Below are 25,389 nucleotides of genomic sequence, written 5' to 3'. Positions count from 1 at the left end.
GGAGATGCTTCTTCCAAGCCCTGCATGCAGCCCCATGGTGGGCTCAGTCAGGGGGTTCATAACCCAAGGGTTATTTCATGCTGCCTTCCATCACTGCTCCACCTTCCACCAATGGCACGTGGAGCTCACTCCTGTGTCACACTAAGCTTTTGTGGGAACAGCTGCTCCACTCAGCTCTTCATGCAATGAGCAGTTGCCTCCCAAGTTCAATTTGCTCCTGCTTGCGCCCAGTGGCTGGTGTTCCACGGCTCACTGGGATGGACTCTGAAAAACATCTTAACATGTGAGATGTTCTGCGGGACAAGAACCAGGTCCCTACTGCCCCCACCTCACCCGCCTCTGCTACCCCTTGCTGTGGGGGCTCAGGGGCCAGGCACCTTCTCCAGGCAAACCTTGGCCTCAGCCCACCTGATGGGAAAGGTTTAAGTCCACCTACACCTCTTTTATGGAAGCAGTGCCTGCTTGAGGTGTAGGATGTACACAAGAGATGGGATACACAGGTGCATATGCTGAATACACAGCCCTGTGCCACACATTAACTCCTGCACTCATTAGCCTGTGAGTGCCTGTTCCACAGTCCCAGGGCCCTTTCTGAGTAGTTCTCTGGTGTCTTTTATGAAGTAATGTGAAAACACTCGGCCCCAGAAGCAGTGCTGGTAGCACAGCCTGAAGGGATCCCGAGGCTCCGCCGGCCCACACCGGGGCGGCCTGACCACCCGTGTCCCTGCCCGGCTGGCCCACGGGAGCCCACGGGACAGCGGGATCTTCGTGAGCCCTGCTGCCCCTCACATCCCCGGTGTTCCCTCACAAGCGCGGTGTTCCCTCAGAAGCCCGCGTGCCCGCTCAGAAGCCCCCACGTTCCCTCACATCCCCAGTGTTTCCTCACAGCCCTCGTACTCCTTCAGATCCCGACGTCCCCCACAGGCCCCCGATCGTCCTCCAATGCCCCGCCGCCCGCCCGGCCGAGGCGCGGCCCGGGGGCGCCTGCGCCGTGGCGGTGGCGGCGCGGCGGGCGGGCCCGAGCTGCTCCGGCGGGGCCATGTCGGGCAGGAGGGTGCGCGGGCGGCGCGGGACACGGACACGGACCCCGGAGCGGCCGCGGGCGGAGCTGTCCGGCGGCTCCCCTAGGTGCTGGGGGCGGCGGGAGCGGGGCGGTGGAAGCGGGGCGGCGGACGGGCTCTGACGCTGTCCGTGTCCCGCAGGCCTGGCCGGTTCTGCCCGCAGTGCGGGCTCGCCGTGGAGCCCGCGTTCCGCTTCTGCCCGGCCTGCGGCGGGAGGCTGCCCGCGCCCCCCGAGGAGCACACCGAGCCCGCAGCGCGGGCCCCGAGCCCGCCGCCAGCCCCCAGCCCCGCCGCCTCCCTCTCCCCGCGGGCGTCCGCGGCCCGGCTGGGGCCCTGCTCGCCCCGCAAGCCCCGACCCGGCCCGGCCGCGCCGCTCCCGGCGGACACGGTGCTGACGGACCAGGGAGGCCGGCGGTGGAAGCTGGTGCGGCTTCTGGAACAGGGCGGCTGTGGGCTGGTGTACGAAGGTACCGTGGGGGCCCGCGGCGGGCAGAGGGGGCCGACAGACGAGGGGCGCGGGGTCACCGGCTCTGGCTTCGGCGACAGCTGCCGGGACATCCCGAAACCCCCAGACGCCGCGGAGTGGGTGACACTGTGGTGTCCGCCGGGCTGCGGGTGACCCGCAGGCTTGCAGGATCCGTCATTCATATAATATTATGAGCTGGAAGAGACCCACAAGCACCCGGGAGCCCAGCTCCTGGCCCTGCACAGACACCCCAACATTCCCACCCTGGGCATCCCTGGCAGCGCTGTCCAAGCACTCCTGGAGCTCTGGCAGCCTCGGGGCTGTGCCCATTCCCTGGGGAGCCTGGGCAGGGCCAAGCACCCTCTGGGGGAAGAATCTTTCCTGATCTCCAACCTAAACCTGCCCTGGCTCAGCTCCAGCTGTTCCTCACTGGGCATCTGCCTGTTAGCCACTCTGCCACCAGCATAATGTCAAGCCGAGGCCACGCTGCTCTGTTACTATGGAATGTCCATTGTTGGGGCCACACTTCCTCTTTCTCTTCTTTTAGATCCAAAAACTATTTGCTGGCACTGTACAGGAGTTCCTGTGCTGTAAGTGGTGTCAATACTCACTAAATGTCAATTCTTGGCATATTTTGGGGCCAAAGAAAGCAACTACACCACATAGGCTGCTTCTCAGCCATTTAGTAAGTAAGTGATGATCTTTTCAGTCTAGTTGTAAACTTCCAAAGGGGAGTTTTTGATCTTCTCTCGTTAATTTGGAAACTATCCAGGAGGAGTTTCTTCATTACCGAGTTTTGCCTGATATTTGGCTTTGCTTTCTTGTTCATTATTCAAGCTGTTTCATAACAAAGTCTGAGCATCCATCTAAGTTTTTTGAAAATATATGATATAAAGGAAAATCAATAGTGGAGTGTGCTTTTATAGAAGTAGGTTTTAGGTGATAAGCAGCAGATGACCTGTGGATAGCACTTGGTCTAAGAGCATGAGAAGAGGAACTGCCCTGAGCCAAGTCATGGGTGCAAATCCTTTTGGAGAACGGAAGCCACACATACAACTCTAACATCCATACAGAGCAGAGGGACTTGGCATCCCTTACAGTCTTGTCAAACCATGGAGTGAGCTGGAAGGAGTGCTCAGCAAATGAATTTGGGGATGCCTTTGTGATTCTACTAATGATCTATTCTTTACATACTCCTCAAAGACCCCCCATACTGTAGCCCTGCCCAGATGCTTTTGTGACTTAATCAGAACTGCACTGCATGTCAGGGTGCTGAGCTACTGGAGCAAGGTAAGAATTATTTTGTAGTGATCTGGGAAGGCGCTGTCACAGAGGTTGCTTTGCAGAGCTCAAGGGATAGAAGCAGAGGATTAGTTAATCCAGCTGCACAGGCTGCATTTAATGATGCATAACCTCTTTTCCATGCTCCTGTAACCACATCTGTTCCATCCTTCCACAGCGCAGTCAGCATCTGGAACCTGTCCTCAAAAGCAAAGCTACTCCCTCAAACTTGTGAGTTTTGATCTGTTTGGATAAGGAATAGTGCACAGAGTACTGGGTCCTGACCTGTTTGGCTGAGAGTATCTGAGAAATTGGGAGAGAGTAGTCAGAGAGGCCCCTGCTAAATTAGAAGATGGATCTAACCTCCTGAGGGTCTTGTGCTGGGATTTCAGTTGGCTTTTCTGCTAAAGGTGTGAAGAAAATGGATATGAGGATTAAAAAAAACCCTGAAGGCTTAATAACAGAAGGCTGCTGCTTTGATTGACCAAGCTCAGGAACCTGCAGAACTGAACTTGGTGGTGTGAGGTGGAGATCTTGATTCGGGAATGTCAGACTGTCTTGGTTTCGAAAGACAGGTGTCTGCTAAGGAAGGCAGGAGCCTCCTCTGAAATGGAAAATGTAAACCCCCTCCCTCCGAACTGCTATAAATTTTAAATTAAGGGGTCTCTCAGGCAAAAAATATGGGAGCAGGAATAACAGTGCTTTACTAGGGAAGAAAATAAAAAGATAAAATAAACAATGCAGTAAACTAAAACAACGCTGACAGAGTCAGAACACAACCTGACACCCTGGGTCAGGGTGTTGGTAGCAGTCCGGTTGGAATTGTGGCTGCAGTCTTTCTGGAGTGTCAGGTGTGGTTCTATTGGAGCAGGGATCCTGTAGAAGGGTGGAGTCTTCCCCTGAAGATCCAGTGGAAGAGGCAACTGTTCCTCTGGGAAATCCAGTAGAGAAGCTGTGCTGGTATTCCAGAATCTCCAGATTATATCTGGGTAGAATGCTTGGCTCTTCCTTCTGGGCGGAGCATCTCCCAATGGGATGCTGTAGTTCTTATCAGTCATGCAGTGACATTCAATAATCTATTATCAGCAGATGTCTCCCTGGAGGGAGGAGTGGTTGTGGAAGAGATAAGGAAAACTGCCCACTTAACAGAAGACAACTGCCATACAGATGGCAAATAGAATACAATTTACTTGACAATCCAGGACACAGACCAACTTTTCTCATCTATGGCAGGCGTGCACACACCCTGCTGAAGTCTGGGGAAACTGGAGAGGTTGGAATTTGGTGCTGTGCTGAGGCTGTGTGAGAGCCAGCATGGATACACTATGTAAAGCCAGAGCACACTTTGAAATCAAATAGGAATTATAGTTGGAGTTCCAAGCCAGCTTTCCAGGTACTTGTCAATATCTTGGGCTCTCCAGAAATGTGTTATTTCCACTAACATCTGTTCTGTCGTGGAAATTCAGTAGATTGATTTTCAGTAGCTCACGAACCACAGCTGAAAGACTGTTTTCTTGTCTACGGTGGCTCTTGCTGGTCTGTAGGAGGGCCAGTGCTGACTGATGGCTCTGTGGGGCTCTTGCATGCACTTGGATAATCTCTCTGCCTTTTGTCAGAGGAGACATGTAAGAGGATGGAGAAGGAATACAGTGTGGATGAGAAAAATCTGCTAAGTGCCGCAAAACTAGAATCAGTTGGTGGAAAACTGTAATCACTTCTGTAGGCAACACTCCCAACTTCTCTTTTTCTTTTGGCTGCTTGGTGGTCTGCTGAGCACTGTGGAGTGTGATATGGCACATGAGAACATTTTTGCTCTGGGGTTTGGTAACCCACATGGGCTCACAGGCAAGATGCAGAGTGAAATACCCTCTGGGACATGGTCTGTGCTGTCTGCAGCCTGCTGTTCCTCCAGCTTTGATACCAGTTTTGTATCAAACCAGGCAGACTAGAACACTGCTGCTTTCTCCCATGCAGGATAGCAGCTGTCCTGAGTTAGTGTTGAGTAGATAGGTGTGTGTAGGCAAACAAAGACATTCTGAGTGGGAACCAATTGCAGTTGAGGTAACTCGATGACAGCAACCTCAAATGTTACTAAGACAGACTTTCCTGTCTCACTTTCCTGTCTCAGTTTCTGACAGCTAGAATAAATGTTACAGCTCTCCGTAGAGTCTTGCATGTTTGTAGAAATGCCCTCATCCCTGCTGTGGCTAAGAAGGTCACCTCTGGCTTCTGTTAACGTAACAGCTGTGGGACCACAGCTCTCTCCATGCTGTGCCTGGGCTGCACTGCCTGGCTGTTGTTAATCCTCAGACAGCTGTAAATGGGCTGCTGGAAAGGCCCAACCTGGCATGGCCCCTCTCCTATTCTGTGCTGATACTCAAGAGTTGATGTTGTTGGGGCAGCATTAAATTGGGAACAAAGACACCTGAGCTCTGCTCTCAGCTCAGTTAGTTGATCTTTGCTTTCTTTAAAATGAGTAGTTAAGGTTTTAAAGCAATCACCCAAGTTTCCCTTTCCAGCAGGATGTATGTGGCTGAAGTAACACTCCTCCCTGTTCCCTTTAGGATGCCAAAGATGGGAGGATCTACAATGAACAGAATTTCTTCCAGCGAGCTGCGAAGGCAGGCACAGGTTGGTGCTTCTTGTGAGGGCAAGGACTGAGGATGACTGGCATTTCCCTCTCATCAGTTATGTGAATCTCTTGGAAGGCCACGCTAGGATAAATTAATCCCCTGCTTGGTTAGTGCCCGAGTGCTGAGGAGTTCGGTCAATGCCAGTTCTCCCAGCAGTCTGTGTGCTGTAGGACAGTGCAGTATGAGCACAGCTTTCTTGTGCTCCTCACTCTGTCTTGATGTGTCTGGGAGCTGTCCAGCCCTGCAGCCTGTCTCACAGTGGCTCACTCTCCTGTCCCTCTTCCATGGGTGGTTCTGTCAGCAGCTCTCTGGTATCAACTCTATCGATCCCAAAACTTGAGCAAGAACAAAGCTGCCCAGAGGATGTAGGCAGGGGGGATGGAAGAATTTATATCAAATCTACATGTCTGGGAGAAGTGTAAAAATCTGCTTGTCCCTCACCCTCTCTCTCTCCTGGTCTTCCTGGCCCTGTAGCAATCCCATGCCATAGCACGCTCTGGTATTCCCAGAATCTTCCCTGCTCCATTCTTGCTCTACAGTGCTATATTCATTGACATGCCAGTGCACACATCAGACTGGAATTCTGGGGACAGAGTCAGGATGAGAGGCCACTCTCAGCTCTCCAGGGCAGAGCAGACCTTCAGAGGAGGAGCATCACTAACTCCTTCCTCCTGGAGCTGCTCAGGAGCATCTGCTGCACTATCCTCTTTTGTAGTGGAGAAGTGGAAGAAGTGGCATTCCGTGCCGCTGCTGGGCATCCCCAACTGTGTTGGCTTTGGACTGCATGCAGACAGCTACAGGTGAGGTGACCGAGCTCTTGGGCTGTCTGAGCATCTGTGGCTTTCCCTCTCCTCTGCTTGCTGTCCACTAGTCCTTTTGTCATTGCCCCCTGGGCTCCTGACCTTATGCACTGCTACTATCGTGTCTTAAATGGTTTGCCTCTCGTTGCTTTGTTTCCTTCAGTTTTTGTGTTGCTGGTGAAGTTACTGCTTTTGCTGCTGCTGCCCTTCAGGCCAGGGGACACCTTATTTTGGTCCTTGATGCTTAACACAAAGGGGAGATTCAGGCTGTGTGTTTGCAACACATGATGAGCACACCTGTCTCCTTTATAATAAGTTTCCTCTTATCAAAAGTCAAGAAATGTTTGCCCAGGTCAGCTTGGGTTGAAGTAGGGTCCAATGGATCACTTGGCAAGTGTCTGTTGCAGGGTCTCCAAACCAGGTAGGTACTGCAATGTGCAAAGCTCTTTTCTCCTGCAGGTTTTTGGTGTTCTCTGATTTGGGGCGGTCTCTTCAGTCGGTCCTGAGCGATGGCCTGCACCTGCTGAAGGAGAAGGCAGCTTTTCAGATTGCAGTTCGTGTGGTATGTGGAGAATCAATCCTTCCCAAGGGACTTTTTCAGAAAAGACTTCTAACTTCCTTCTGGATATCCCAGAGGTGTTTTAAAGCTGCTTCAGAGGCTTGGGTGGGGTCTCTAAACCTGCTGTCAACTTCAGTAGCATCTTTTGAGCACTGTCTCACCTCGAAGAAATTTGGGATAAGAACAGTGAGAAAAACCTGACCTTTGAACTTGAAGGCTGTGAGACGTGGTGTTTTTAGTGCTCATCCACACGGCTGCAGGGAGCTGGGGAAGGTCCAGCTCAGTGACAGCCAGGGTGCTGCAGGAGCCTGCATGGATCTGATATGCTCCCCCTGTTTATTCCCAGCTAGACTGCCTGGAGTACATTCATGATAATGAGTATGTGCATGGGGACATCACTGCTGAGAACATCTACTTGAACCCAGCAGACCTCACACAGGTAGGGAGCAGGAGCAGTGCTGCCAGGAAAGGGCACTGCAGGTGGGATTGTGACTTGGGATAAGGCAGCCTCCAGGTCCCTGCCTTGGGCAGGGCAGCAGAGCAGGATGGACAGTGCTCAAGCAGGAGCTGTGGGGCAGCCCTGGGGGCTGCTCTGCACTCGGGTGTTCTGTGCTGCCCCGCAGGTGACCCTCGCTGGCTATGGCTTCGCGTTCCGCTACTGCCCCGGGGGGAAGCACGTGGCTCGGCGCGAGGGTAGCAGGACCCCTCACGAGGGCACGGTGGAGTTCATCAGCCTGGACAGCCACAAGGGCTCAGGTGGGTCTGGGTTTGTGACACATGCTGGGGCTCCTGCTGTGGTGGTGCTCCCTGGAGCTCAGGGCTCCCTGCTGGCGGTGCTGGCACTGCTGCTTTCCAGGCATTCACATGCACCAGGAACTGGATTCCTCTTTGGGCTGTTCACTCCTGCCTCCTGATGGCCGCTGTGTTGGGACTTACCAGGTCATTCAGTGATTGCAGCAGGGATGTTCCTGCTCCATCTGGAGCCTTGGCTGCTGCAGGCATTTGGGGAATAGAAAACAGGGCCCTTCGTGCTGGCTTAGCAGGGATCTTTTTCAAGCCAGATGGGATCCCTGCCCAAAACAGATTTGCAGCAGGCTGTGCTCTGACCTTGAAGCAATGAGAGCTGGAAAGGCATTTAAATTATAGAATCACTTTTGTTGGAAAAGACCTTTAAGATCATTGAGTCCAGCTGTAAACCCAGCACTGCCAAGGTCACCACTAACCCAAGTTTCCAAGTGCCACATCTACATGACTTCTAAATCCCTCCAGGGATGGAGACTCCATGCTATCCTGGGCAGCCTGTGCAAAATTCTGTCCTCCTCCTGGTTGGGATGTGACTGCTCTTTGACAGTGTCCAGGAAATCTTCCTCCAGACGCTGGGAGGTGATACCTGAACTATGTTAGCAGGCTCCCAGGAGTATTGATACCCCAGAGCACATCCTCATGAAGCTCCTGAATTTCTTTACTTCTGCCCCTTCATGAGTGATGTGTGAACGTCTCGTATTTCCCATCAGGACCATCTCGACGGAGTGACTTGGAATCTCTGGGCTACTGTCTTCTGAAATGGCTCTGTGGCATTTTGCCTTGGTCTGATGAGCTGGACAAAGTAAAAGCTGTGGTGGAACAGAAAGAAAGGTAGGAGAAATCATCTATTCTTCTGGGAAATGCTCAGCAGAAAAGCAGTGAGGGGGGTTTGTGACTGAAATCCCCAGGCCACAATACACTGTTGAGATGTTGCAATTCCCACAGCTAAGGCTCAGCCTGGCCCCAGGGTGTTTGGTGAACCTGGGGTTCATCAGGTCCTGCTTCATCCAGGACACGGCCAGCTGAATTCTGCTTTTTGGGGATTTTTTTTTGTCCCTGTTTTCAAAGCCAGGTGCTCAGGTGCCTGCTCCATTGCTTCTCCTTCTGACAGGACTCTGTGCTGACTATTCCAGGTACAGAAAGGATGTGAGATGCCTTCTCCAACTGTGTTTCAGACAGAGATCCATTCCAGGTATGGTCTTGCTCTCAGTGGCAATGGGACTCAGGGATGAAGGATTGACTGTATCTGAAGCCAGAACTTTCTCTGTGCTGGAGTGCTGGTTCAGAATGGCTTCCAGTGGTCATGGTGACCAAGCATTGCATGAACTGTCTGGCAGGCTGGGAACAAATCCCTTGTTTTCTGTACAGAATGAGGGCTGCTTTCCATGATCTGCTTTAATGAACCTTGCTGAAGGGACAGCTGTGCTGGTGGGTTTAGAAATGAAATATCTGAGGCTAGAGGACACCTCCCCATCCCATTTTGTTGCCCAGAGAAACTGTGGCTGTCCCATGCCTTAAAAGTATTCAGGGGATGGAAGGAGATGGACTTCAATGTCCCTTCCAACCCAAACCAGTTGGTGATTCTGTTTTATTGTATAATTTAGTGATTCTTTGAGCTTTGTATTAGCCTTGGTTTGGTTTTCCTCTCTGCAGCTGCCTGAGGAGGTGGGTGAGCTGGCTATAGGACAAGCAGCCTGAAACGACCATTTGGCAGCTGGAGTTTCTGTGCTGCTCCAATATGAGTCCCTTTCCTTGCAGATGCCCTGCAGAACTACCTGGAGCAGGTGATGGCACTGGAGTACGAGGAGAAGCCTGACTACGCGGCCTTGCGGCAGCTCTTCGGGAAGCCACTGGAAAAGATGAAAGCTTCAGCTTATGACTCTGTGGATGTCCAAGTGGTTCCCTGAGGTGAGTGCTGGCACCTCCTGCGTGTGCCCTGTGCTGCCACAAGTGAGGACAGAGCAGGCTGTGACGTCTCTCCAGCTGAAACCAACCTGCTCCTCCTGACGTGTCATTCCCTATTGATACCGGTCCAGTGCTGCACAAAGCCAGGCTTAGCCTGTATTTCCTCAAGTTTTTCTGGAAACACTTGCCCATTAAGGAATACAACAAGGGTTAATAAAGCAATTGCTGAAGGAGGGCTGTGGAGGTGATAACAAAATGCAGACCCAGGCCATCTGGTAATTTTAATTTTTTTTTTATCTGAAGCTCTGGGCTGTAGTTTCTGCTTTTCTCTCTCAGAAAGCAGCCTGTAGTTCTGGTTTTCGTGCTCAGCTGCTATTTTAGCCATGAGGCACCTGAAAGAGTGAGGCTTGATAAAGCGCCAGATCTGGTTTTAGTGCAAGGCTGCATCAGCCACGGCTCTGTATCCAGCAGCAGGAGCAGAGTCAGCTTTTCACCTAATTTCCTCCTCTCCTGGGAAGGAATTAAAACTGATTCATCTTCTCCTTTTCTGCTTTTATTTTTTTCAGATCAAGGAAGAGTTCAGAGCTTTCTGCAGTGAGGCCTTTTCCCAGATATATTTTCACTTTTACCAGTTTTAGAATGAGAGAGGTTTTTATAAGTGTTTCCTTCCCCTGTTAATGTGACCCAGTGCTGAAGTTTGAGCTGCTGCTGTACCAAATTACTGTGAAGAGACTCCTGCACGGCAGATCAGAGGAAGCAGTAGCTGGAGAACTGCAGTGAAGCCACCATGAGCCAGGAAACTAAATCAGGGATTTTCTCTTTTGAATGAGAGTGGTAGTACATGGTTTTGTAATAAACTTTGTGGACAAGTACCCAAGGCTGCTCTTGGTTATTTGGAAGATTCAAGGCCTCTCTGGAGCTGCTGTTGGGTTGTGAGGGTGATTTGAGCCCTATGCTCCTTGTGAGATTTGTGTAAATAGCCTTCAGGCAGTACCACTGCAACCTAACTATCAGAACTCAGCTCAGAGCTAAACCCTGACCTCATCCCAGCAGTTCTCCAGGCCTCAGGCCAGGGAATGAGGGGAAGGAAGACCAGGATCCGTCTCTACTAAAAACAATTTTATAAAAAAACAGTCAATAAACACTCACTACACTGTGTGTAGCTGAACTGTTGCCAATGCCACAGTAAATTAGCAGTCCTGGAGTCCAGTTCCAGTGTTAGCTTCAGTGACATCTTTTTGAAGTCTTGTACCTTGGTATTCCAATTCCTATGTGTTAAGGCACAGAAGGATTTTTCAGGTGAAGAAAACATGGCAACAAGAGAAGAGGCAAATGGAGTTTAAACCATGTGAGAGGTAGGTGAGAGAGCAGCTCAGACCTGCAGTGAGCCTTCATTTACCTCTGGGGTTTTTCAATAAAAACCTTGTGTCAGTGCAGCAAATGCCATAGATAAGAAGAGGGGAGCTGAAGGAGACCTGGACAGAGTAAAAAGGCAGCACAACCTCAAAATAGGTCTTTCAAGTGGAAGATTCAAGCATAGTGTTACATTCAGAAACTTGAGAACCAATGCCAATTCATTTCATTCATAGTGCCAGGCCTCAGAGAAAGCAAGGGACAGGACAGTTCTTTTCTATCACTAAGAGGGATGATAAAACTGGGCTATGAATTTCATAGAGAGAGAAGAACCTTAGCAGAGGATCAGGTAATAGGGGATACATAAAAAGGCAGCTGTGAATGGAGGAAATAGCCCAGCTGTACAAGACAGACAAGGTTGAAGGGAAGGTATTTTGGAGGTATTTACAATTATTCTCTATCATCCCTGTATGACTGCAACAGAAATACGGTTTTCAGAAATCCTGGTAAAGTTAAAAGCATGAAGAAATCAGAGGCTTAAGAAGGCCAAGTTCAGCCTTTCTTCAGTGTGTTCTGCCATGTTTTTTCTCTTGACTTGCCTCCTGTGCAGGTAATGGGGTTGGCATGGTTCCCTGTTCATGGAATTGACGTGGGGCAGTGCTGAGGTAGATTTGGGAGGAGCTCCAGGGCTGCCTTCAACAGAAGATGTAGGACTGGCAGTGTTGACAGAAGAGTAGCCCGAGCTCCCCTCTGGGTTGGGATTCCTTGGGGTGAGATATGCCCCTGGCAGCTCCCCCTCCCTGTGGGGTGCCCCAGAGCCATCCCACTCCCCGGGCAGGCTGTCCTCATCACTGGAGTCCTGGCCACAGTGCTCTGCAGGGTCCAGGTACAGCACTGTCACATCCAGGATCCCACTGGGGCTGGTCACTGCAGGATGGGAAAAGAGAAACCTTAGTTTGTCCCCATCCAGAGCCAAGCAGGCACCCAGCACTGAGTCAAGCAGAAAAAAGCCAAGCAAGAGTCAGCCTTCTGTCTGCTTACACCTGGAGGGCAGGGCACTAAGTTCACCCTCTATTCACAAAGCATCTTTTCTTCCCTCAGACTGTTTGAACAGGTACTAAGAGCTGTTAGAAAATGAGCAGCTAGGCCCAGGGTCAGCAAAACCCTACAGCTAATTAGTGTTTCTAAGACAGTGGCTCATTCATCACATTTGGTGCACTGCAAACAGCCTGACTTTGAAATGCTGAGCAAATACAAAGCCCCTCATCATGTTCTGAAGCAGTGCAGAGAAAGAACAGATAAGATACCTCTGAGAGAATTTAACAATTATAACCACGGGGGAAGGGGAAGAGCTTTTCCACCCGGTCTTCAGCAGAAAGTTTAGGCATCTGGTGCCTGAGAAACAGTTTTAAGCAAAAATGAAAAGACAGGTTTACTCCTCTTGGCTGCTTTTTATAAGAATAAACTGCTCACCATCTCCTTCTCGCTCGCCTTCACTTTCCTGATCACCTTCATAACCAGAGCAGGAATCTAAACTCCAATCAAGGAAGTTGTCCAGCAGACTTTCTTCCTGGGAGGACAGCTCTGCTGTGGGTGTAGTCACAAAGCTGCCTCTGTCATCCTGAATGCTGTCTTCCCTCCTCCTGTAACAAAACACCCCAGAAATCATACGTCAAAATCCAAGTCTTTTCCAGCTCTTTTAATAGGTACGTATGATGGTGACAGGAAAACGGATTGTATTTAGGAATGAAACCTCAGGGTACCAGAGAAGAGGAAAGGCTCTGGCTGATCTTCAGAGCTGCTGACAGCCATGAGTTACACTCACCTTTTAGCTCTCTTTCCAGAGGGAGAGCTGAGGAAAGTCTGAATTTCCACTACATTCCTGTGCAAGGGACTGGGCTCTGGGTCCTTCTGTTTCACACCCAACAATGAGCAGAGCTGGCTGTAACTCATAACCTATAAAATACATAAAATATTAAATAAATAAATTTTAAAAAGTCAAAGCACCTGTAAGAATTAGACCAGAGATTCTTATGAGAACTGAACAGCCAGAAGGACACTATTTATTTTCTAGGAGAAATCTATCCCAGTGAGTTCTTCCCACAGGCACTCAAACATCAGTTAAGAGTCCCTGCAACTCAGTTTTTAAACTCTCACTTTATTCACACAGCCTGCCATGGGACAGCAGCTCTGCTCTGGGTGTCAGCCAGCAGCAGATGCAGCCACAGCTCACCCACCTGTTCTTTGCCAATTTCTTCATAGCGCTCATCTTCAAATCGCTGTTTTACTGCCATGAGGGACACCTGCCTGTAATCCTTTGGGACATCATCATGGAAGCTGGAAAGAAAGATTGAAACCCCTATCTTACAATGGATTCCATGAACCAGTATTAAGAAAACCTGCCAAGTTAAATAATTTTCCTCTGTCTCTCAGTGCTGTGCTAAGAGAGTTGGTGTTTCAGCAGCTTCATCAGGACACCTGGTGGCTTCTAAGCATGTGAGCATCTAATTCCTTTTCCTCCACCCAGGGCCAGACCAGCTGGCAGAAATAGAACAGCTGTCCCTGAACGGGACCTTAGTGTGTCGCTATAGGACATGAAATGAACGACACGCACACTGCTGTTCTCAAGGTGAAGAAAAAAGGGGAACGTTTATTTTCTGACTCTAACATTTATAGTTTTTTAAAAGTGACAGTGGATTGGAGGGTGACAGTGCCACCTCTCCAATGACACTGGACAAACTCACAGTTTATTATTTTTTTTCTATAAAGGAATGCAAAACAATGAGTTATTTACAGAAAGTGCATGAGAAAGTTCGTTACAAGAATGTAAATATCAGAAAGCTTAGAAAATCTTAAAAAATCAAAACAACATTAGTGCCTTGTGGCAAGGGAGCAAGGCAGCTAACCAAAGGCCCTTCCTTCACTGGGAAGGGCCGACTGTACAGGTGCAGCACATTTGCCAGAGCTGCAAACCAAGTACTCATGTGTCCCCTCAAAGAGTCCCAAAACCATTACCACTTTTGGTGGAGGCTCAGCACGCAGGGCAAGAGGTCTTCTTGAGAGAAACCAGTGCACTCAGACAGCTGGCTGGTCCAGGAGTGTGCTGGAGAAGAGAGTACATATTCATATACTGAATTACATATTCATGAAGTGTAGTAGTTCAGTAGTGAGTCAGCTTATTTTTTTTATAGGTTAAGGATCGTGATATTTGCAAGCATATATCTGTCCATAGTTTGTTCAAATTCACAGCTGGCTTTAAGGATAGGTTTATCTGCCAAACTGATGTTAGACCTAACAATAGAAATCTTCAGGCTCTATTAAATACAAAGCTTGCATAGTCTGATGCTAATGCTCTAGTTCATCACTGCTATTAAGGGGTAAAATAGAATCAGAGAATCATGGAATGGTTTGAGTTGGAAGGGACTTCAAAGCCCATCTCATCCCACCCCCTGCCATCATGGCAGGGACACCTTCCACTATCCCAGCTTGCTCCGAACCTTGTCCGACCTGGCCGTGGACACTGCCAGGGATCCAGGAGCAGCCACAGCTTCTCTGGACAACCTGTGCCAGGGTCTTACAACTCTCACAGGAAAAAATTCCTTCCCGATATCCCATCTAACCCTGCCCTCTGGCAGTGGGAAGCCATTTCCCCTTGTCCTGTCTCTCTAGGCCCTTGTAAATAGACTCTTGTCCATGTCTCCTGTCAGCTCCATTCAGGTACTGGAAGGCCACAATTAGGTCATTCTGAAGCTTTTCTTCTCCAGGCTGAACAATCCCAATTCTCCCAGCTTTTCCTCATAGCAGAGCTGTTCCAGCCCTCTAATCATCTGGGTTGCCCAATACAGCCAAACAGGCTGAACTCAGCTCTTCATTCTGACTTCTTATACCTGGTCCCCTTCTTCTCCACCCTTCTCTCCAGCTCCCCCAGCCAAATGATTGGGACTTCTTGCCTAAAGACAAACTAACACCCAAAACTCCCCAAAAAATCTCCCTAGAAAGAGAAGGCGGACTGGCAGTCTGTGCTTGAGGTAAGATGGGTTACCTTGCCCATGCAGGATCTTGGCCAGCAGCAGTGCAGCAGCAGCCAGCCGGGCTGGGGAATACACGGTGAGGCTTGTGTTCAGGAGGGACAGCTCACAGATGAAGCTGTAAAGGTGAAGAGTTCTTCTCTCCAGCGAGACGATGCTTGACAGAACTTCTTTGTAGTCCAAAATGGTGGGTATCTAGTGCAGAAAGGAGAACAGAGGTTGGAAATACAAGACCAGCGCAAAGTGTTTAGAACAGCTGTTTCCAGGTGCTGCGTTTTGTTTGTTTGGGGCTTTTTTGTTTATCTACTACACTGACATTGATGCATTCTCCAGTGATAGCATAAACTCTTAAAACTGAAGTTTTAATCTCTACAGAAGGCAGAGGGTTCTGTATCTGCATGCTCTGAGACATGCACAGGCTCCACAGTTGATTGAGAACACTGATCTAAACCCCCAACTCATTAGACAGGAACTGCTACAGCCTGACTTGAACAGCAGCCCAAGGGCAGGGAAATATTCCATCCACTTTCCAAACTCACCCTTATCTTTCCTTCTAAGGCAGAAATTATCTCGCCCATCATTCTGACCAGCTCTTCATATTTGTAGGAGTTGTCTGTCAGCCACACAGCTTCTCGTATTGTCAGCATCTCTTTGCTGATGAAACTGTAATGTTAAATATTAAGTTAGCCCCAGCAGAAAGGGGATTTGTGCACTTACAGCAGATAACGACCAGAGTTAAACAACTTCACAAGGTACTTCCCCAGGTAGACCAGCAAAGACAGCTCTTTGTTTCACCTGTAAGATAGAACTACCTACTATAACATTTGTAATTCGGAATGTTCTTCTAATGCAGAAGAAATTCTTGGCTGTGAGAGCGGTAAGGCCCTGGCACAGGTTACCCAGAGACACTGTGGCTGCCCCTGGATCCCTGGAAGTGTCTGAGGCCAGGCTGGATGGGGCTTGGAAGCATCCTGGGATAGTGGAAGGTGTCCCTGCCATGATGGCAGGGGGTGGAATGACATGATCTTTAAGATCCCTTCTAACCCAACCCAGTGTGTGATTCTCTGATACTAATTCTTCATCTATGAAGCCTCTCCTAGGTTAAGATGCAAGGTATTAAGGAAATTAACACAGAAGGATAATCTCCCACCACACCATGCAGTTCATCTGAATGTACACAGGCTCAGCTATGGAACACTGCTGCTCTTATACCTTTCCAGCTTTCTCATGCCAATATGGTGTCAAAGAGTCCAGTTGCTGATGGAATGAATTTAGAGCAATCCACACTATGACCATGTGTTTAAATAAGAAAAAAACCTTCAAAAAACTACCTTTTCCCCTCATTTACAGGGTCTGTGTTTGTATGTAAACACAGTTAAACAGCAGTCAAAGTAGAGGAAAGTCAAAGAGCCTTTCCAGTATTACAAGCAAGGAATGGGGTTGGGGAAGAAGTTTGAGCTACAGGAAAGAATTTGGAAGATCATAATGACCACCTGTGCTCACCAGCCAGAACCCTCACCGTGTGCAAATGACCATGCAGGCTATTCCCAAAAGCTGCAGCCGAGCACGAGGTACAGGTCTCAGCGTCAAGTAACGGTCCACACATCCCACTGTCATGTGAAGGCACAGGCTAGAAAAGTCCTTCATGGTAGCCACTTCCACCAGCCAATCCACCAGGATATACCTAGAACAGGAAGAGAAACTTAAGGAAGAACTTGAGAAGTGGTGTCCCACACTATGACATCCAACCCAGGCCAAGCAGACAAGTGTTCCTGAGATGCCTCCCAAGAGAAGAGCCAACTCCCTCAAGTGGGGTTGTGGCTGTGGTGGATCCTCTTGCAGCCCTTCTGGAAAACCTGCCTGCTCCATCCCCTCCCTGCACACCAACACACACAGTATGGGGAATTAACAGGAGTTGGAGATGTGTGTGTGGTCACAGGGGCCATGATCCCATTGCCATTACAGAGCCACGCTGGGACACCTGTGTGGCTGGAATGCTGCCATGGATGGTTATGTACTTTTTTAGGAAAGCAACGCCAGCAAGGGGAAGTGGTGGAGCTGTCCTACATGTGAGAGAGCAACTGGAATGTATCAAGGTCTGCCTAAGGAAGGATACAGAACTCATCCATAAGGATTAAGGGGCAGGCTAACATGGGTGACACTGCTGCAAGTGTTTATTCAGGAAATGGGAGTCAATAGGGACTTTGGACAAGGCCTGAAGTGACAGGACAAGGGAGAATGGCTTCACACTGATAGATGGCAGGGCTAGATGGGATATTGGGAAGAAATTCTTCCCTATGAGGGCCATGACGCCCTGGCACAGGTTGTCTAGAGAAACTGCAGAAGGATTGTAGAGATAATACAGGGAAATAGGGAAGAGTTTTTACTGTGGGGTCTCACTCCTGGATCCAAGTTCTTACCTCATTATTTCATTCATTCCTTTCTGCACAGTGAAGATGCTTTGCTTGCTGATAGGAAGGGAAGCTTGAAAGATTTGAGAAACCATTTCCCTGGAAGATTTTGCTTCTAATCCTAGTTGGTTTCCATTCCCACAAGCTTTCGCTAAAGCTATCTGTAGCAGAGAGAACACAAAAGAAAGTATGTTTATTATACCAAATGCAAACTAAGACAGCAGAGAATGGTCCTCTATTTTTCCTGCTGAAAACACTGAACATGGCAAACTACTTGAAAGTAGTTCTTAGTTTGGTTTAACTGTTGAGCACACAGCTTATTTGGGGCCAGTCTTTTAAGTCCATCAAAAGATACATCTTTACTTCATTCTGCCACCGGTGTGCTGCAATTTCCCAAAGAAGAGAATCTGCAGAGTAGATACAGACACGCACATAAAGAATACTCAGCAATGCTGGTCCTGCTTCTAAAAAGAGAAAATTAAACCTACAATGGCATCACAGAAAGGACCAAATAAAGACTGCAATTCTGGGAAAGCTCAGTCTTACCTGTGCTTCCCAGCAGCCCTTGGCTGCATAGTCTCGTAGCTTCCTGAGACTTTGGAGGTATCTGCCAGGATCCGACATCTACAGAGAGGAACGCAAACAGATGTAAAAACCCACAGCCTTTACACAACAAACAGAAGAATTGTAGCACCAGCATCCAGAGAAAAACACTGCCTGGAGGTACCTCTATTATTTCAGCAACAAGTCTCTTTCTTATCATGACACCACTGTTTTTAAGAACCTTTTTTCAGTTCTTGCCCAAGGTCTCACAGGAAATGAGAGCAGTCGCTCAGGATTCCAAGGGGACAGCTTTGGCAGATTTATTAATGACAAGGCAGGAGCCTCCTGCTCCTGTTCCCCAGAGCCCTGGGATCACTGGCCAGCAGTGCCCAGGCCTTCAGCAGAGTTGGAGTAAAGCAACTTCTGTGGCACCTTGGCTACAACTGCTTGTAGCCTCATTTCAAACACCCAGGCAGACACCAGAATTCATTTCAGAGAGTTCTTAGCACCCTCCTTGTTTATAAAGCAGGTAAGCTCTGAGGAACAGCAATTGCTTTCTGAGGACATTCCTTGCACATAACAGAGATTCAGAAGTTAGTGTAAAAGTTGTTTGGAGACAAAAAATGACTACATACAGCAGCTTTTCTGTTGTTTTCCCAAAGGAGGTAGGAACTGATTAAACAACCCTGTTTTGAAGATTCTTCAAGCATTTCAAGGGATTCTTTCTTTTTTCCTTCATCCTAAAAACAAAAGGCATATATTGGTATTCCCTCTGTCCAGACAAGCGGATGCCTCAACACTTCAGAAGCTACAGAACACTTGTGCTAAAGCTACAGAGCAGAATCCATCCCTTGGGAATGCCCTTCAGCCTCTGAGGAATGCTTCCCCATCCACTCAGTGCTGCCATTTGCAGATGCAGGCTCTGAGAGCAGTTAGTGCTTTTCCTCATCCAGATAAATGCTTTTTGGCTTGCTTGCCACTGAAGGCTTTTTATTTTATTTTTTGTTTTACTAGGCATTACAACTGGAAGGCTTCCTTTGAGACCTGAACATACTGCAAGCCCATGATTAAGCCAAAATTAATTTCACTCTTTGTAAAATTCAATAAAGTAAGTTAATAATATTCCTTTAAACAACCAGTAAATTAAACTCATGAGAACAGAAACTCCTAGGACCCTTGAGGAGTAAAAGAGCATCTGGCTGATTTATGTTTTTAATCAAGGTAAACAGCATTAGCATCACCAGAAAAAAACCCAAATCCAAACCCATCAGAAATACTGCTCACCTCAAAGAAATTCAAAACCTTAGCCAAGCTGTGGAGAATAGATCCTTTCTGAGCCTGAAGAAAGCATCAAAATAAAGCATTGTTAAACCACAGCAATTCTTGCTAGTAATTTCAGACCAGTTTTGGTTTATCTTTCAATCATTCTTCCGCCTTGCTTTTCTCTATGTTTTGTTATCCCTGAGATAGCACTGAATCTCTCCAAAGAGACAGTACTCATGATCTATAATGTGCAGTTTTGCAATAAAGTCAATAAATGACTGAGACACAGTCATTGAAGCAACAAAAGCACAGGAGACTCCTTGGGGAAACAAAAGTATTCTTTCCAAAATAACAAGACGTAGTTACTGACGTAGGGTAAAGCCAAGGGCAGAAAGAAACCTGACCTTGTCAAGCTGACACTCTGCCTTGAGACTCTCGTAGACTACAGCTTTACAGCAGCTGCCAGAGAAGGACCAGGGAGGACGGATGAACAGCCAGATAAAGGGGACTGCACACACATTCAGGTGCTCTGCCAAGCTGAAGTAGTGAGATGCCTTTATTCCGTTCACTTCGGCACGCCCGTGGCCCGTGATGGACACTGAACCAGAGAGAAAGCCAGGAATCAAGTGGAGTTTGTTCACAACGCCTGCTTGGCATTCAGACAGGCCAAGACAGACAAGAGGAAACAAACAGGAAAAGCTTGAACTATCTCTGTCATTTAGAGCCTTAGAAATCATGGAGGTTGCTAAAGAAGAAAAATCTTAACTACAGTCAGGCTTTGGAAACACATAACCTAAGATGGGGAGTTCATTCTGCAAATACCAACTGCCTTGCCAGGACCCTGTGTCGGGATGCTCCTCCTGTCACTTGTCAGGCCCTTTTGATACATTTATCCTACTGCCAAAGTAGCTTAGTTTCATCACAAGTTTGCAGAGGAGAACTCCTAAGCCTGCATTCCCAGTGGCAGCTTTGTGGCCAGTGCCTAAGCAGAGCAATGTAAAACTTCCTCATGCTATGCCACGTTCCCCAAAGCCCAGGACAAGCTCCCACACTTACAGCCTTCGTTGTACAGATATGCCAAGCTCAGTTTCACAGCAGCTTCAAAGTTACCACTTTCAGCAGCCCTGAAGCAGAAACAGAGAAGGCATTGGAGGTTAAAATCCTTCCTAGCACCAGAATCCACAGTTTGGTCCTTGGGCCCTCAAGGACTTACATCAAAACATCAAGCCCTTGTGCTCCTCCCTCCCAAAGTGATGTGCACATACTGATCTGCCTCAAAAAGAAGCGACACTCAGAAGCAAAACCACTATTGTGGCATTTAAATGTGTTAAAGAAATCTCTGACACCAGTGGATCCCCTTCAAATAAGATAGATAAAAAGTTGTTCTCCATCTTTTTGAAGCAGATTGTTACCCTTTCAAACTTTGTTACTGAAATTCACCTGTTTTTCAATACACTGGTTTGCACAAGAAGGAACCAAACCAATTGAGACTTAGAAACAGGATTATTCCCTGGAGCCCCTGACCTCACTTGTTCACTCACATGGGAGCACCAGAAGGAGGTTTTAGGGAATGCGTTACGTTCCAATCTGGAATATTAATGCCTGTGAAGAGAAATAACTTTGGTATATGCAATAGGGCCTGCTCTGGTTAAAGAGACAGCAGCGACCAGCAGCAGCTTAGACCTGAAATCAACCATTTTTTCATTGCCAAAGCAAGTATCTCCCCTCTTTGTACAACTCAGATCCCCCAATTACACTGAGGACTGATTAGAACAGTTCCTTCAAATGTCATCTTCTAAAAGGCCAGACAAATTTGATGTTTAAAACTTACCTTTCAAACATCCTCAGATGGTTTGGAGATGGCCACAGGTCTTGGAAACTTGCATGTGCCCAAACACTGGAATGATTATCCACAAGGTATCTAAGATGTGAGTGCACCTGCATGGAGGGAACACAGAATAATGATTACCAAAATAAAAGGACCAGCAGAAAAACAGGTCTTTGCAATCTTATTTTAGAGAAGCATAATTGATCACAAATTATGTTTAACTTGCTGCCTGCCTGATAACCTAATAAGGCAAGAGATGCCAAACCAAACCCATTTGTTCAGCCACAGTAATCCAGCAGGACGATCTCCATAGAAAAAGTACAAAAAGCAGTCAAATACTGCTGCTACTCTTAACTTGAGCAGTGAAAAGTCAAACTGTCCCTGGGATAGCAAAAATCTCAACCCCGCAGGCATTCTTTGGGTTTCTTCAGGTTCTGTGACATGTGAAGCCTGTTCTGTGTGCAGCCCAGGCTCCTGGAGGCAGAGCTGAGCACTGAGCCTGGCAGAGGGGAAGCTGCAGCACTTACAGCTCTGACTGAGAGGATGTCTGCAGCAGGGAGGCCCTTCAGGATGTGAAACAGAACATCCTCGGGGAGGTTCAAGAATGTTAGGACTCGAGGCCGTTTTATTATCCTTCGCTTTGAAGGGAAAGAAAAACATCTGGAACACCTACAGTGAACCACTGAAAAAGAAAAACACAGGACACCTCAGTTAGTGATTGAACAGCATAAGGAAAAAAGGTACTAGATAGTAGTACACACATACACAGGAGTTCACTTGAGCACCTCTTCACTGCAGCACAGGACACTGCAAACACATTAACCTGGGATATATAGCTCATGCCTCATAATGACACAAGACTAAACCACAGAGCAGAAAAGGCTTGTTTAAATTGGTTAATGAAGCCAAGAGACTCAGAAAGGGTGGCTCAAGCTCAAGTGCTCTTCAGCAAGAGCCCCTCTGAGCCCTGACTCCTGTGACCATGTTTAGTAGTGACAAGCAGTTCAGCTGTCCCTCTTCAGCAGTAACAAATAGTTTAACTGTCACTACATCTACCTCTCCCATGCCCCAACTTTTCCTTCTCAACTGACAGCAGTCCCTGGAACACAACCAGAGATATTAAGAAGACTACCAAACCTACTCAAGCCTATCTTTCCAAGCAGTTGATGCCAGGAATGGAAGAGCCATTGCCTATATCTTCTGGAGTATTATTTCAATGTAATATTACATATATATACATGCACTTACATATTTAAGTATACAAAATGTACTATCCCCAGCAGTATTATTGCCATGAAAATGAAATGGACATCCAAACTGGGATCCCAGTTCAGCCTGTATGAACATCCAAATAGGGACCAGGGGGTACATGAGCAACTCAGTGAAAACTCCATTTCTGCAGTCAGGAAGTGGCACAGGGTCATTTCCAATGCGTTGCTTCACAAAACCAGAGCGTTTTAAGCTGCAAGAGAACTCTGGGGGTCACCGACTTCAACCGTCCAGCCAAGCGGTTTGAACAACTGCAAGGATGTGGATCCCACAATAGCTCTGGGCAATCAAGTGCCATCGTTAAGCCACCCTTACCGTAAAAAACCACTTTCTCTTACTTTTGAATGGGGTTTCCTGCACAGTCCTGCGCACCCCGCAAACTCACAGACGCCCGAGATGTTATCCCACGCGCAATACACATCTTGACTCCTTGGCTTTGAAGCCAGGCGCGCTCAGGCACAACCGCCAGCCACAGCCACGGACCCCAGGGTCACAGAAGGGCTGAGGCACGGCCCCGGCAGGGAGCACTGCACGGACAGAGCCGGTCCCGAACCCCCGCCGGGCCGCGCCGCCCCCGCCGCGTTTGAATTTGGGCGCGCAGCCGCCGGCCCGGCCCCCTCACCCGCTGCCGGTCCCGGCGGTCCCTCAGCCCGGGCTCGGGGTATCCCGTTCTCCCCCGCCCTCAGACCTCCTCAGGAGGCGCCTGGCAGGCAAAGCCCGCTCTGGAGCCGCCCCTCAGCGCAGGAGGACCCGGCAAACAGCAGCACCCGCGGAGTCCGCGGGCAGATCCGCACTCACCGCCCGCCTTCATCGCGGCGCGCCCGCGGGGACGGCGCGGACAGACACAGCGCCCTGCCCGGCTCCGAGAGAGCGGCACGGCCGTAGGAGGGACCGGAGCGCCGGGGGCGGGCGGGGACCACGGAGCCGACACGCCCCGCTCGCAGCGCGGGCGCGCCCAGTGGGCGCCAGGAGCGGCGGGAGCCCCGCCCACCAGGCCCGCCCGCCGAGCCACCGCCCCGCCCACCGCCCGCGCGCACTTGTTTCAAACACAGCAGGCTCTGTCATTGGTCAGGATGCCGATGGAGGCGGGGACTCACCCGCCCCTCGCGCTGTGATTGGTCGGCCAGGATGCGAATTCGAATTGGGGCAGTTGGCCGTTCAAACCTGTGGCGCAGCGGCGCATGCGCGGCCGCACGTCCCCCCCTGCCGTGCGGGGCGGTACTGTGAAGTGGGGGCGCAGCGCTTCCCCTCACGGTGCAGCCGCCATGTTCCCGCTGTCTCGTTATCCCGGGCCGGCGGCGGGTGTGGGGCACAGCGGCGGTCCCGGCTCTCCGGAGGGCCAGGAGTCTCTTCTCCTCCCTCGGCCCCAGGCGGCAGCAGCCGTCCCTGCTGGTGCTTTGTCGCTCAAAGTCATCTATGCTGACCCGAGGCTGCCTGGCTAAGGGCGCTGTTGAGGGGAGCAGTGGGGGCTTATTGCTGCCTGATGATTTCCACCCTGAACATTCAGCGCCTGAGGATGTCCGTGCTGGAGCTAAAGCATCGGGGAGGTTGTTGCATGTCCCAGCCTGGGCTGGGGGTGACCTGCTGGACAGCAGCTCTGCAGAGAAAGCTCTGGCGGTCACAACTTTCCTTGACCAGCCCTCTGTCCTGGGGCTAAGGTGGGGGATCCTGGGGTGGGAAGGGCATTGCCAGCAGGTCAGGGCCACGGTCCTGCCCATCTCTTCAGCCCTGGTGAGGCTCATCTGGAATGCTGTGTTCAGTTCTGGGCTCCTAAGGACATGAAGCTCCTGGAGTGGGTATAGAATCATAGAATGAAAGGGACCTGAAGGACCATCCAGTTCCACTCCCTGCCATGGGTAGGGATGCCTTCCACTATCCCTGGTTGTTCCAACCCCTGTCCAACCTGGACCTGAACACTTAGAGAGGTGGGGCAGTCACAGCTTCTCTGGGCAACCTGTGCCAGGACTCACCTCCCTGACAGCCAAGAATTTCTTCCCAATAAGCTAACCTGATTATCTGTGTGAGGCTGTCCCCTCTTGTCTTCTCTTTCCTGGCCTGAGTCCCAAGTCCCTCTCCAGTTCTCTTGAAGGCCGTTTAAATACTGGAAGGGGCTCTATGGTCTCCCTGGAGCCTTTTCTTCTCCAGGTTGAACACTCCCAGCTCTTCCAGCCTGGCTCCAGAGCAAGAAGGTTCCAGCTCTTGCAGCGTCTCCGTTGCTTCTGGACCTGCTGGAGCAGGTCCACAGAGGGAAGGTGATGAAGGGACTGGAGCACATCCCTTGACAAGGAAAGGCTGAGGGAGCTGGGACTGTTCAAGAGGACACGCAGCTGAGAGCGGCCCTCGTTTATATCTGTCAGTGTCTGCAGGGAAAGGTCAGAGCATAAGACCAGGATCTGCTCTGTGGGGCCCAGCACAAGAGGCAATGGGCAAAAAGTAAAATACAGGATATTCCACCTGAACACGAGAAAGAACTTTTCTGTGAATGTGACTGAGCACTGAAGAGAGTTCCCAGAGAGGGGGTGGACTCTCCCTCAATGGAGATAATCAAAACCCACCTGGACACAGTCCTGTGTCATGTGACCCTGCTTGAGCAGGGAAGTGGGACCATTTGATCTGCTGTGGTCTTTTCCAGCCTGAACCATTCTGTGATTCCTGCTGGGGGAAGGAGCCAGGGGCTACCTGGACAGAGTCTGTTTCTGATGTTCTGAGCTGCAACCTTGCCCCATCCTTCCCCAGCACACCCCTGTTCCTGGCCTTGTGTGGGGGTGAGGGGGAATTAGGCGAACAATTGGGAGTCAAAGTTCAAACCTGAGTACAGGATTCAGAGCAAAGCCCTAAACCTCACAAGGCAAAGGGCAGAGGATAAGGAGGTGTATTAAAAAGGCCGGCAGGCAAACAAAGCAATGTAGGGAAAAGCAGATATTGAATTTGCTTGGCTGAAGACTTTTGTGAATTTTAAAATTCACAAGACTTAAAAGCAGTGAGAAGAGGAGCTCTTGTTTTGTAGGACAGGAAATGACTGCACCCCAATTTCTGGTGGCTAGAAAGTTTCCCAGTGTTGTACGGTGACTAAACATCAATCCCAGCAAAGCTGAAGTTTCTTCCTGCTAGCATGTATGAGATTTTTTTGAGGGTTTTACAAGCGCTTCTCATTGGTAGAACATGAACTTCTGGATGCCTCTCTG

At 49.4% G+C, this 25,389-nt stretch overlaps 2 protein-coding genes across 2 annotated transcripts; one reads left to right on the top strand and one right to left on the bottom strand.

Annotated features, from left to right (window-relative positions):
* Window positions 1-779: 779 nt before the first annotated feature.
* On the top strand, window positions 780-10,381 carry VRK3 (VRK serine/threonine kinase 3). Its single transcript, XM_038151596.1, has 12 exons — window positions 780-1,128; window positions 1,203-1,528; window positions 2,987-3,039; window positions 5,373-5,439; window positions 6,157-6,241; window positions 6,701-6,803; window positions 7,147-7,239; window positions 7,424-7,556; window positions 8,315-8,435; window positions 8,738-8,796; window positions 9,363-9,512; window positions 10,076-10,381. The coding sequence occupies exons 1-11, from the start codon at window positions 1,040-1,042 to the stop codon at window positions 9,509-9,511; spliced, it is 1,278 nt and encodes a 425-aa protein (XP_038007524.1). The 5' UTR covers window positions 780-1,039; the 3' UTR covers window position 9,512; window positions 10,076-10,381.
* A 116-nt stretch (window positions 10,382-10,497) lies between these two features.
* On the bottom strand, window positions 10,498-23,097 carry CCNF (cyclin F). Its single transcript, XM_038151594.1, has 17 exons — window positions 23,003-23,097; window positions 21,463-21,617; window positions 20,939-21,045; window positions 20,164-20,231; window positions 19,512-19,705; window positions 19,129-19,182; window positions 18,480-18,584; window positions 17,848-17,925; window positions 17,311-17,462; window positions 16,410-16,574; window positions 15,430-15,553; window positions 14,905-15,085; window positions 13,878-13,965; window positions 13,100-13,199; window positions 12,688-12,818; window positions 12,336-12,505; window positions 10,498-11,789 (listed from the first exon to the last, which is right to left on the bottom strand). The coding sequence occupies exons 1-17, from the start codon at window positions 23,013-23,015 to the stop codon at window positions 11,392-11,394; spliced, it is 2,283 nt and encodes a 760-aa protein (XP_038007522.1). The 5' UTR covers window positions 23,016-23,097; the 3' UTR covers window positions 10,498-11,391.
* Window positions 23,098-25,389: the final 2,292 nt, after the last annotated feature.

This window comes from Motacilla alba, chromosome 14 (genome assembly GCF_015832195.1).
Source record: "Motacilla alba alba isolate MOTALB_02 chromosome 14, Motacilla_alba_V1.0_pri, whole genome shotgun sequence".
In the NCBI taxonomy this organism is placed as follows: Eukaryota; Metazoa; Chordata; class Aves; order Passeriformes; family Motacillidae; genus Motacilla; species Motacilla alba.
The sequence above is the reverse complement of the archived record's forward strand: the minus strand, read 5'-3'. Positions and strand labels throughout refer to the sequence as shown.